Source organism: Zea mays, chromosome 5 (genome assembly GCF_902167145.1).
Source record: "Zea mays cultivar B73 chromosome 5, Zm-B73-REFERENCE-NAM-5.0, whole genome shotgun sequence".
In the NCBI taxonomy this organism is placed as follows: domain Eukaryota; kingdom Viridiplantae; phylum Streptophyta; class Magnoliopsida; order Poales; family Poaceae; genus Zea; species Zea mays.
The window spans coordinates 219,499,541-219,511,787 of record NC_050100.1 but is presented as its reverse complement, the minus strand read 5'-3'; the positions used below and the strand labels follow the sequence as shown (position 1 = coordinate 219,511,787).

The window sequence follows — 12,247 nt, the reverse complement described above, 5'->3', positions numbered from 1 at the left end:
TATCACAGATACGAACGTGGACGAGCGGCTGTAAATGAGAATTTGTTTCCTCCCGTAACTGTGCCTTTATTTACGCGAATGTGGGGCACGTCTTTCCTTATCTCAAACCGGTGGATATTTAAATGTTGCATGGTTTACGCTATCATGTTACACAACGTTATGCAGTCGTAAACGGTGCACACATGACAATATTCGTTCCCGTGATTCGTGGTCCAAAAGATTTCTTCTATGCATGATTTATGCACATTTCTACATATATTTATGCATGCGTATATCGCCTGTCACGTCTCATCCAGGATTCGTGGCTATCATATGCATGGCTGACGCATGCTCGCGTACAGTGGGCCGACCGCGACCTGGTTGACGTCATGGCTGGGACTTCCCCCACTAACGGAAGCCCAGGGCTTCCATTACCTCTTCCCTATATATGTATATATATATATATTGTCTCTTAGCTCCGTATTTATAATTTAAAGATTCCGGGTTATACTATCCTCTCATCCGTCTCTTGTATTTCGAAAACCGATTCAAGGTCTATAGATTGTAGATGCTCTTTCTCTACTACTTTAAAACATCATTTTCATGTGCCATGCATGATGCATCACGTGCAAAGTGTGGGGATATGTTCCTCTTTCCCGTTTCTCGTCTAACAATAGAACGTTACACCACAGAAGAACCTTGAGGAGCCATCTAAGCTCAAATATGACAGGAAGTTACAAACATCAAAGCGCTTCCGTATAGTACCACGTTGCTAGTAGAAGGAGAACAAGCGGCCAAGCAAGCAATAAAAAAAGACCTGGACTCCCTTTTAAATCGTACCTTTCTCAGTTTTTTGACTAAGATAAGCTAATTGTTCTTACCAGTTTAATATCTGATATATGAATCATATTTTCATTATAATATTAAATTTATTTTTAATGGAATCAAATATGATTGTACCGTTATAACGTATGGGTATTGTAATAATAGGCAAAAAAGGTCAGTCGGAATTACCTGCAAGGGGCATCAAGCTAGGGGTGAGCATTTTAAACCGAAAACCGAACCCGAACCTAAATCGAACCCGAATAGACCGAATTGTTGGTCTATTCGGGTTTTCGGGTTCGGTTCCTAAATGTGCTATATTTCGGGGTATGGATTCGAGTTCGGTTCCTAACCTTTTAAAACTCGAATATACCGAATAACCGAAATATAAAAAGCTCTTAATATGTGATGGTATTATTATATGATTTATGAACTTATTAACAAAAAATAATGATATCATCTTAACGATAGTATATATATGTATGCTATTTTTTATAGTCACTTGTTATAATAATAGTACTTCCAATTAATTAATCAGTGTATATATTTTAACAAAAGATATTAGCCTCTCTACTATTCAAGTTTATTCGGTGGACCGAATAGATCGAACCAAAATTGTGAGTCTATTCGGTTCAGTTCATAAAATTATTTTAAAAATTCTGATTCCCATTTTTCTGAACCCAAAATTTCATAAACCTGAGTAGACTAAACCAAATTACTCTAATAGACCGAACGACCATCCCTACATCAAGCAACGCAACCCGTGCATCTATGGCTGTAGCGTCGCTTAAATCTCCCAGGGGAGTGACAACCACCCGGTATTATTAATAGAGAGCATAGATCATTTGCAACGAGTACTCGGGCTGGCTCATATTGTCGCCCTCCGCTGTAGGCTGTAGCGTTGCTTAATTCTGCGAGGCTAATGACAACCACAGGTGATGTTTGGTTCACATAATTATAACATAAGTAATCCATAATGTCAAATCATTTTTATTTAAATTTAACCATAATCAGATCTCAGACTAAAAACTGAGATCGACTTATTCAAACTTATTACGCTGTTACTAAAATGTCAATATATCATTATCATTGCTATTTACGTTCTAGTTTATGAACCAAACAACACCTATCCTAATAGAAAGCAATTGCAAGGGCCGGGAGGAGAGCATATGCATGCATCGCAACGTCGGAATTCAATTCAAGGGCGGACCCTGCGCCCTTGCCCCTGCAGGCAGCCTCTTAATTCTCGACCCTCAACACCACGTACACCGTACACGGTACACCCTCATCTTGCGTTGCGTTGCGTCGCGGACAGATAATAGACACTCCTACATTAGCAGTGGACTGAGCGCTGGCGCAGGAACAATCAAAGCAGTGAGCGAGAGGGATGGAAGAATGAAAAGATACAATCAAAGCAGTGACAGTGGTATTTGTCTTAATTATCTCTACTAAAAAACAAGTAGAACTAATGATCATTGAAGGCTTAACACCATTAGACAGAAGTCAATACCCGAACCATTCATCATCCTCTGCTGCAGACTACAGAATGTGAGACTGCAAAAACTAGGGAGAGGGGGGAGGCACAAATTAAAAGAGCAATGGAATTAATTAACAACCGAGCGTGACGGCAGCAAGAGGAATGAGACGAGCATGGTGCGTTCTTGACTCCTCCGTTTCATGCAAAGCCTCGCGAGCAAGCTTCAAATCCTGTAACAGGAACGGGAAACCTAGATGCTAGAGCAAGAGGAAAAGCTATCATGCATGCATGAGTGGCGGGAAGAGAGAGAGAGAGAGAGAGCTGAATGATCATGGGTGATCGGACGGCGCAGCAACAGCGGCAGGTGAACCCCAAGCGGGCGACACCATGGCAGCAGCCCCGCCTCCATGAATGGCCAGCATTGAAGGCCCCCAACCAACCAAGAACCCCGTCGCGAACCAGCGCCTTGAAGGGAATTCACTCCTCGCAGCAGCCAGCAGGCGAGCGGCAGGCGGCCGGCCGAGGGGAGGAGAAGAGACCTACGCGTGCATGCATGCACGCACGCATCAATTCCATATGGATCCATCGGCCGGGCAGGGCTCCATCAATGGCTGGCGCAATTCAAGGCCGCCTTAATTTGCTCCACAGTGGTGCTGATGAGGCTGTTGACCGTCGCCACCGACTCGGCGTTCAGCTTCGCCGACGGCAGGCTGCTCACCAGGATCTGGAACGCCACCGTCACCAGCGACCCCGCCGACGGCGCCTGGCCGGCCCTCGACGACGACGCGCCGGGCCGCCCGTCGGGCAGGATGGAGAAGCCGGACGGCAGGAGCGGGATCGCGGACGGGTCCTCGCCGCTCATCACCACGTTGGCCGCCGGGATGTCGATCGGCGCGTACACCACCAGCGAGCCTGACGCGTCGGTGCAGCTCTCCTGCAGGATCAGCATGCTGTTCTGGCTCGCGTTCAGGCCCTACACACACATATGCATTGCAACGTTGCATCTCATCAGACACGTTAGCTAATGGTCAATGGAGTAACACCACATCCACATGTATGAAACACGTGCACCAGTGCACGGTACTAGTATACCGTAACCGAATTCGATGAATGCGATGATGCTTACTCTCAGCAAGGAGATGCAGTTTCCAGGGTGAGAGCCGTTGGGGATGCGCGACACCTCCTGCACCGGGTTGCCGTGCGACAGCACGTCCCACTGCAAAAGCAAAGCAAAGCAAAGGAGCAGGAGACGTGAGCGTGCCCTGCGGACGGACAGAAGTCACAGAACGGAACAATGAGAAGAATCCTCGACGACGTGGCGTCGCGGGCGGACCTGGGAGCGCGTATGCTCGTCGCGGACAAAGGCAAACGCCCGGTCGCACGGGACCGGCAGCCAGATGGACGTGGCCGCGCTGAGCACCACGCCGCTGGGCTGCCCCGGGTCCGTGCTGCGGTGCACCATGACGCGGACGCCCACGTCGTTGGGCCCCGACAGCGTCGTCCACCGGTGGAGCTGCGACGCGCTAAGGCTCGCGCAGAAGCTGTTCACCATCCGCTGCGACAGCTTCATCATGCTCCGCTTCCCTTCCGGCGTCACTGCAAGCAGCTCTCGATGAGATATATCTATATATAGGAGTTGTATATATATGCCGACAGATTCATCAGAAACACACCTCCTGCCGCTGCAATGTCCCGGTGCGGCATAATGCCGGCCGTGGCGAGGCACGCGCACCGCTCGCACGCCCTCTGCAGCGCGGCGAGCCAACGGTGCGCGCCGAACGCCGCCCCGCTGAGGACGAGGTCGCGGTAGAGCAGGTGGATGGGAACCCGATCCTCGATCTCCATGTGCTCGACCCAGGTCACCTGATGAATGAATACGCTGACGGAAAATGTCACGCCAGCCACACGATTCCATACCATATATACATACGCGCACGTGCAGCGGAATGCACTTTAGCTACAGTACCTTGGACGAGCCGTCGGCCATGTCGGCGATGAGGCATCCCGACGGGAGGCGGCACGAGCGCGACGGGGGCGCGCCGAACCTCGCGTCGCGCTGCTGCTGGTCCACCGAGATGTCCGCGATCGCCCATAGCCCGTGCTCGATCTGCCTGCAGTAGCGGAGGAAGCAGAACTCGCGCGTCGGGACGACCGGCGACATCACGTGCAGCTCCTCGTACATCTGCACGCGCCGCGCCACAACACGAACATGCACGAAGAACCAGCGGTGAGATCAAGGCAGACGACGGCCCGTGCGAGCGCGACACGAGGGATGGATCAGCTGTTCTACCAGAAGCAAAGACTCGCTCCGCCCGCCCATGCCGTTCACGAGGACGTCGACCGTGCGCGCTTTGGACACGATGGCAGGGAAGAGCTCCGTCCACTTGCTCTGCAAGAACAATGACGACCGTGCACGTCACGATTTACGACGACGTGGTGGTAGGTGCGAACCGTATGTAAATAGTGCTATATATATTTTACTCCTATTAATTGCAGCCCTGAACTTTACCGAGTCCATGAACATGTCGACGAGGCCGATGGCGCTCATGAAGACGAGCCCCGTCTCGCGGGAGCCCTCGACGTGCACGTCCGGGCCGCGGAACGAGCCGTCGGGCTTGGCGAAGATGCTGTCGTACGTGTCGACATTGAGCACCTCGCGGCCGCCCGTCTTGACCCACAGGTGCTCGCCGGCCTGCGCCATCCTGATGAGCTCGTCCATGGCGCGCGTCGCCATCTCGGCCATCATGGGCCGCTCCATCTCCGACACCGCCATCGGGAGGAGGTGGAACGGGGGATACCCCGAGGAGCCGCCGCTGAGGAGGTCGAGGTCCAGCGACGGGCCGCCGAGCCCGCCGACGGACAGGTCCAGCGACGACATGGACAGCGCCTGCGCCGACGGCAGCTGCGTGATGGGCCGCCCCAGGTACTTGGACGTCAGGCTGGACACCCGGTCAAGCTGCACATCACATCACACATGAAACGCGTGCCACGTCGCCGCTTGTGAATGTGAAACTAGAGCGCGGTAAAATGGCGGGCCCGTCGAGAGAGGCCGGACCGGGCGCAAGCGCAATGGTGAACGCGAAACGGCTTGCCTCTTCTTTGAGTCGCGCGTTCTCCATGCGCAGCTTCTGCTCGTCAAAATGGTCGTCGGCGACGGGCGGGCCGCCGCAGGTGGGGCAGATGACGTTCCGGAGCGCCTCCTGCATGGCGATGTTCTCGCACCGGATCTTGTCGTTCTCCGCGCGCAGGAAACAGTTGTCCTGGCGCTCGTGCTGCGCCTGCAGTAGTACGCCCCCCATCCAGCGGCCAAACAAACAATCGACACCAAAGTTAATGGCGGTCATTCAAACAGGAGCACGAATAATCCAATGAAGGACAACACCAACGGAGATAATGAAGAAACGTGAGAAGGATGCCAGCCACGGGACGACGGGTTTACTGTACCTTCATCTGCGTCCGGCGGTTCTGGAACCAGAACTTGATCTGCCGGGGCTCCAGCCCCAGCTCCCTGCTCAGCTGCATCCGCTGGTTCTCGTCCGGGTGCGGGCACTCCTTGAACATCCTGCGGGCGCGCACAGGCACAGACAAGACAGACGCCGCCGCCATTTGAGCAGAGCAGCCAAAACGAGCAAACACGTACAGCTAGCTAACCAAACCAGCCAGTAGATAAGGACGGAAGGGAGGGGGAAATCGGCGCAGGCCTGCCGGCCAGCAGGGTGCACGTACGCCTCGAGCTGCTGAATCTGGCGCGGAGTGTGGCGGTGGTATCTCTTCTTGCGGCGCTGCGCGTCGGAGCCGCCGTCCATGACGTCGTCGCCGAAGTCCATCGCGGCGCGCGCACGCCTCGCCTCGGGCGGCCGCTTGCTTCGAGCGCAATCCGGGCCGGGAGGGCTGGCTGCTTGGACCTGGCAAGCTACTCCAGTGGCCTAGCGGTATATAGCGGGCGGCTCTACTAGTACTAGTACCACGAGGTGTCTAGCTACAGCTAGCTCCTCCTCCGAGGCGCTACATAACCTCGCTGCTACGCAGGTGGTGGTGGTGGTGGTAGCGGAGGGAGGTACAATACGCGGCAGTAATCTCGCTGGTCCAAACGGAGCAGCACACTACAGCTCAGGAGGGAGGCGCCCGCTCGCTGTCTCGCTCTCTCTCGCCAGAAAGAAATGGAGAGAAGCGTGGTGCAGTGGAATCGATCAAAGGCATCCGCTTGTTCCTCCTGGCTGGGCTGGATGGCGCCATTAATTCCTTTCCACCCTTAACTCCCGCCCTCTCGCTCGCTCTCTGATGAGAGTGGACCGAGACAGGCGGCAGCAGGGTATGAGGCTATCCGCAGCGGTTCCCTCTAAATTTTTCCCCCCTATATCACTTTTCTGGGTCACATCATCAATAGTGTATCTCCAACTTTTTCATCTCCCGCAGTGGTTTCCCCTAAATACTCCCCCTATATCCCACTACAATATAAAATATCATTTTCTATACCTACTTTTCATCTACTATCAATTTTCTTCTACTATTAATTGAAGGCGGGCCCACAGGAATAGTGGTAGGGGGGAGCGCGCGCGCGCTGCAGCTGAGGGGAGAGAGAAGAGTCCCGCGCGGTGGAGTGCGCGATAGCGTGCTGCGCTGCGGGCGATAGCGCGTGCGCTGTAGCCGGCATGCAAGCGAGCGCGCGCCGTAGCGTGCGGCGCTGCGGCCAGTCTGACCGGAGACCTCGCTCTCGCTCCCTGGGTCTGCGTTGCTGCGCTGCGCTTTTTGCCTTTGCGCGTCGGAAGTGGGGGACGACGGGGCGGAGGAGCGGTAGGCGGGGTGGAGTAATTAAAAACTGATGCGAATTAAGAACGGGAGGAGTATTGAAATGGGTCCCACCCGTTTGGTTTGAGGCCTGGCCTACTCTGCGTTTCGAGGAAAAATTGTTTTACATTGTATAGTTTGAAATATATATATAGAGCGAGACAAGGGTGGAATAGAGAGGTCGCTGGAGATATATCTTTAGGTTAGGTGTTCCATTTGATTCAGTTCCTTGGATTTTTAGAGAATTCAGTCTACAGAAAACTAGAACTAAAATATATATATCTAGGATGGGTGGAACCAAAAATCACGGTTTTGGTTCTTTCGGTTCTCACCGAACAGACAAAGTTCACCAAAAAAATAGCAAAACAACATAATTTTAGGGCTAGTTTGCAAGTAAAGAGAGCTAAACCCAGTGGAAAAAAGGTCTTCTATAAATAACTAAGGTATCGTTTGGTTCCGAAGTATGGTGGAATGGAGCCGCTTTACTCCATTTTTGTTGTTGTTTGGATTGATTCCATATAAAAAGGAGTGGTTCTGAAAATGGAAAGTTATGCTAAAATGGTGAACCATTTGGCTCCCAAAAATCCTCGTACAGAGCCGTTCTATTCCAACGGGCTCTGGAACCAAACGCTACCTAAATGTCTTATTTAAATGACACCCCATGAGATCGCTCAATCCAGGAAAAGACAGTGATTCCAAAGGGATTTGAGTTTTAACTAACCATTAGAGCTTTAGCAAAAGTGCGTAGATGACCAAACGAAGAATTGGAGTTGGGATGGATTGTTTTGGAGGAATTGTGTGCTTGTATACTTAGTATTTGGAAAGACTATATTGGAACAAGGCTAAAATTCTATTGGTCTAATTATGGTTCTATTATATTTCGTTTTCTCAGTTAATTTGGTTCTCTCAGGTATAGAACCGAAATTAATTTAGTTATTTCGGTTTTTTTAAAACATGGAACCCAAATTACTAATGATCAATTCCATTTCGGTTCCGATTTGATTTCGGTTTATTTTGTGCAGGCCTAGCTGCCTTTCTTGGGTTTGGGTGGGAATACTGGGAACAGCTGGAGTCATATATAGAGGCCCGGTTGAGTTTTCCTGCCACCCGCAAGCAGGCAAGTTCAATTCTAGTTCTAGCACGCTTCTACTGTTTGCGTATGGCGCTTCACAGCACTAGTATTTTTGTGCTGGCTACGGCTGTTAGGCTGTCAGCTCTGTGTTGCGTTCATATACCAGACTACGGGAGTATATATGATGATGGTGCTAACGTGCGGAACCAGATTCTTTGCCAGAAATTTAGGACCTCAACCAAGTACAATAACAGAATGGATCGTTCTAATCGGTCTTTACATCGCCTTTCATCAACCCTTAGAGTTGCTTGCTATGTGTGTGACAGGTTAATTGTAACCTAGGCCGTGTTGTTAGCCCTTGATGATACATGGCTGGATCAATCTCTATCAAGTGTCAACAAGATTTTTATAATGGCATGTAAAATCAAACACAATAAAGAAAAAAAAAACGTCACGCAACGCCGCCGGTTCCGTTTCCTGCGCCTTGCCTTGTTACAAACGGGCCGGATTTCTGCCCGCCCAGATCCGGCGCAGCACTGCAACGCAACCCTGGAATGGAAAGAGACGAACCGGCATTAAATCCTTGGTGAATGTGGGGCACATGCGATAATGGTATATATCGGGATCGATAACCAAAAGACCAAACTGAAGAATTCATTCTACGGGGTTGGGCTAAGCTGGTGGGCTTGGATCCATATGCAAACCGGCATGTTGGCACTTCCATGGCCTCATGACACCCCGATTTGGCGCACAATACTCTCCTACCACTGCACGCGTGCATGGCAGAGCAGTTCGTCATTGGGTGCACCACCAACCCACGGCATGAAGGGTTCAGGTGCTTCCAAAAGATTCTGAAATCTCGAGCCTATAGAGACTGTATTTTTTTTTTTAAAACGAGTTCGGTTGACCATCTTCCTTGGGAGTCTGTTTCCTAAGCCAGAGGCAATTGCTTCTCGCTTTGCTCCCCATGGGGAGGCGTGCCGGATTGACTACTACTCATGGGGATGTGGTACTCCAGAGTAGAAGTAGGAGGATCAGCCTCTCTTTTATGACCAACTACTACTAGAAGTGGCACTGAAACATGGGAGACCGATGCGACGTGCATTGACTTTGGACGGCTATGCATAAATGTACATACGTCATGACAAGCTCCACGAATTTGATTCAAAAAAAAAGGAGTAATCTTATGCATTGATACGTCATTTCCCGGAGGTTCGTGAACTGATAGGTGGAGCCGTGGAGGCCGGAATGGATCAAGTTCTCCCTTTTTATTGTTCTGTTGGCTGGCCTCAGCCCTCAGGTGGAAAGAGAAAAAAAAAGGACGTCCTGTGTAAAAGCGTAGTGCTATGAATGCTTTTTTTTATTACGAATTTATAGATAAATTCTCAAATTTATTAACCGTGCCCCGTTATCAAGTGTCACACATGAATCGAACAGATGTAGCTAGTACTACCGGTGGTACTAGTAGAGATTGACTGTGAAACAACAAAACTAGCGCTGGCTATTCCTTTTTTCTTTATGCTGGCAGCAGCTCATCAGAAGCCTACAGTCTTCATGATCTTATCTCTACATACATGATGCCACGCTGCATCTAGTAGGAGCATTGAAAACTTGTGAGGAGAGGGCAGCAGAGGGAGAGCGAGGCCAGGCGGACGGATGGAAGAGAGAGAGAGAAACGGAGTCGTTGCTGGTGAAGAAGATACCACTCCACATTGAATAGCTACTAGTAACTTAAGCGCGCGTCCCGTGCCCGTAGAAAACATTTAGTAATCCTGTACAGTAATCTTGTGTGGCAAACATTTAGAAAGCTTGCGTATAGAACATTTAGGAAAAAATAGCAATTATGTCTATTTTAAAGAAATAAGCGGTTGAAGTAAGCCTGGTTGAAAAACAAAAAAAAAAACTTAGCAGCATGTAGACCTGTAAGGACAAAATAAAAGTAAGTTAGGTTTAGTGTTACCTTAAAAAAACTTATGCAGCTGGGATTTCATCTCCAAATCAGCTTTTCTATAATCCACTGAGCTATAAAAAAAATAGCACTGACAACTGATTTAAGCACCAAGTTGAGCCCCCTTAATTGCGTAAAGATCTTGGAAAAAATTTATGATGGGTGCGCGTCAAAGGAACGAAGGACACGTTCAGTCAGTCGATGGGGCGGCGGGCGGCGGACCCATCGACAAATTTTGGAGATTTAAGCACCCATCTCTGCCACTAAATACCCATCTCACGGACCCAACGGACGTACCTTCCGCCATGTAGCAGATGCAGTGCGCGTCGGTGTGGCTGGGCACCACGAACGAGCGCGGGTTCGCCTCCAGGACCACCACGCGATAGTCCTGGATGCCGCGGAGGAGCCTGGACACCTCGTCGAACGGCTGGAGCACCCTCAGGGACCCCTGCTCGCTCCGGACCACGCGACGGAAGCTGCACCGGTCGAACACGTACGACTGCCGGTCCTTCTGCTTCTCCTCCTTCTCCTGCTCGCGCTCGCGCTCATCCTCCGACGAGCCCTCGCCGCTGCGGTCGTCGGCCTCGTGCCTGCTCCGCTCTTGCCGCTTCTCCCGCTCCTCCTCCCTGCACTGCTCCAAGCACCGGGGGCGCTGGTGCCAGGGCCGGCCCTCGCACCGCCGCACGTCGTGTGAGGGGGAGCAGGGGAAGGGGATGAGGTGCAGGGAGGAGCGGAGCGCGCGGCGGCGGCTCCCCACGGCGTCGCTGCCCAGAAGGGGGAGAGGAGGCGTCGTATCAGGGGGAAAGGGGATGAGGCGCAGGTTCTGGAAGCGTCGCGGAGGCCAGTTCCGTCCGTAGAGCTTTGAGCGGACAGCTTTGTGAGCGAGAGGAGACATCAACCGGTGATTGACGATCGGACGGTTCAAAAAAATTTTGACGACGTGGATGGCCTCATCATTGTCGTTTCTGTTCGGCTTTAATATTGAATAGCTATTTCTGGTTTCCATTTACTCCAATTAATTAATTCATAGCCCCGGCCTTCTCTTAAATGTTCTTGCTCGCTCTCACATGCACATCCAGTGTGCATATCTCACTCTGATGTGTTGGGTGTGGATCACGGTTTACAAAACCGTTCTGGATGCAAAAACCGCCCCCCACCGGTAACGGTTTACCAACGGTAAACTGGTAAAAACCGACCGGTTTGACAAATTCAAATCAATTTGAATTTGAACCGGTTTACCGGCAAAAACCGGTGAAAAACCGCTCTAAACCGCCGGTTAATCGCGAAGCAAATCGGTTTTGCTGTTTTTTACAGAAAAATGGAAAATTTTGACAAGATTTATTTGTAGTTTGCTCAATTCACATTGCACAGTAAATATTAATTGATCCACACGACATGTGTTTAACAAAATAACATATAACATACATATGCAACCACAAACTCCAGTTCTCATGCAACAAACAATCAGTGAACTTCGCAATACTCAAATACAAGTTCTTTTACAACTCTCCAACGAGGCAACGACACGCAGGTTGACTTATTTCACAATACTCACATGTTTATCTCGAGTCATAGTGATAGTACTCAGGCATGTTGGAAGGATCGTGATATTGTTCTAATCCGTTAGCGATAGTGATAGGTCTATACAAAATATATGAGATACATTAGCGAGAAAACAAGATCGGTAAATAAATATTTATCCACAAAGCAAAAAAACATATCGGTATGTGTGTTCGGTGTTTGTGTATTGCATGTGCACCTAACCAAGTGTTAGACTTTTCTCCTGATCAGCAAATCTTATGAACACATATAGAAGAACTGGAACTAAGGGTTCTATATTGAGTCTTGTCTAGATGGATAGTTATTAGAAGAACTAAAACTACTTGATTTACGGATTCCATCTTGATCAGGAAATGAAATCGAAATTGACCACTAAATGTCTAAACTGGACTTGAGCTATTGGTTTATCTTCAATTCTTCACATATAACATATAACATCTTTACATATAACATATAACAGTAAACAACACTAATATACCTAAATTGACCACTAAATACTCAGTTTTGGTATTAAATCCGATTTTTCGGCAAAAATTGGCGGTTTACCGGTCTCAAATAACGGTTTACCGGTCCCAGAAAACGGTTTACCAGCGGTTTTCGG

The 12,247-nt window shown here is 49.9% G+C and overlaps 2 protein-coding genes across 2 annotated transcripts; both read right to left on the bottom strand.

Annotated features, from left to right (window-relative positions):
- Window positions 1–2,246: 2,246 nt before the first annotated feature.
- On the bottom strand, window positions 2,247–6,441 carry LOC100502181 (uncharacterized). Its single transcript, NM_001323626.1, has 10 exons — window positions 6,005–6,441; window positions 5,723–5,840; window positions 5,371–5,556; window positions 4,788–5,234; window positions 4,569–4,667; window positions 4,245–4,460; window positions 3,952–4,141; window positions 3,612–3,874; window positions 3,405–3,494; window positions 2,247–3,251 (listed from the first exon to the last, which is right to left on the bottom strand). The coding sequence occupies exons 1-10, from the start codon at window positions 6,103–6,105 to the stop codon at window positions 2,883–2,885; spliced, it is 2,079 nt and encodes a 692-aa protein (NP_001310555.1). The 5' UTR covers window positions 6,106–6,441; the 3' UTR covers window positions 2,247–2,882.
- Window positions 6,442–9,990: 3,549 nt separating this feature from the next.
- LOC103628882 (globulin-1-like) lies at window positions 9,991–10,981 on the bottom strand. The gene is made up of 2 exons (XM_020538264.1): window positions 10,384–10,981; window positions 9,991–10,058 (listed from the first exon to the last, which is right to left on the bottom strand). Exons 1-2 carry the CDS (start codon window positions 10,979–10,981, stop codon window positions 9,991–9,993), a joined length of 666 nt encoding a protein of 221 aa, XP_020393853.1.
- Between the last annotated feature and the right edge of the window lie 1,266 nt (window positions 10,982–12,247).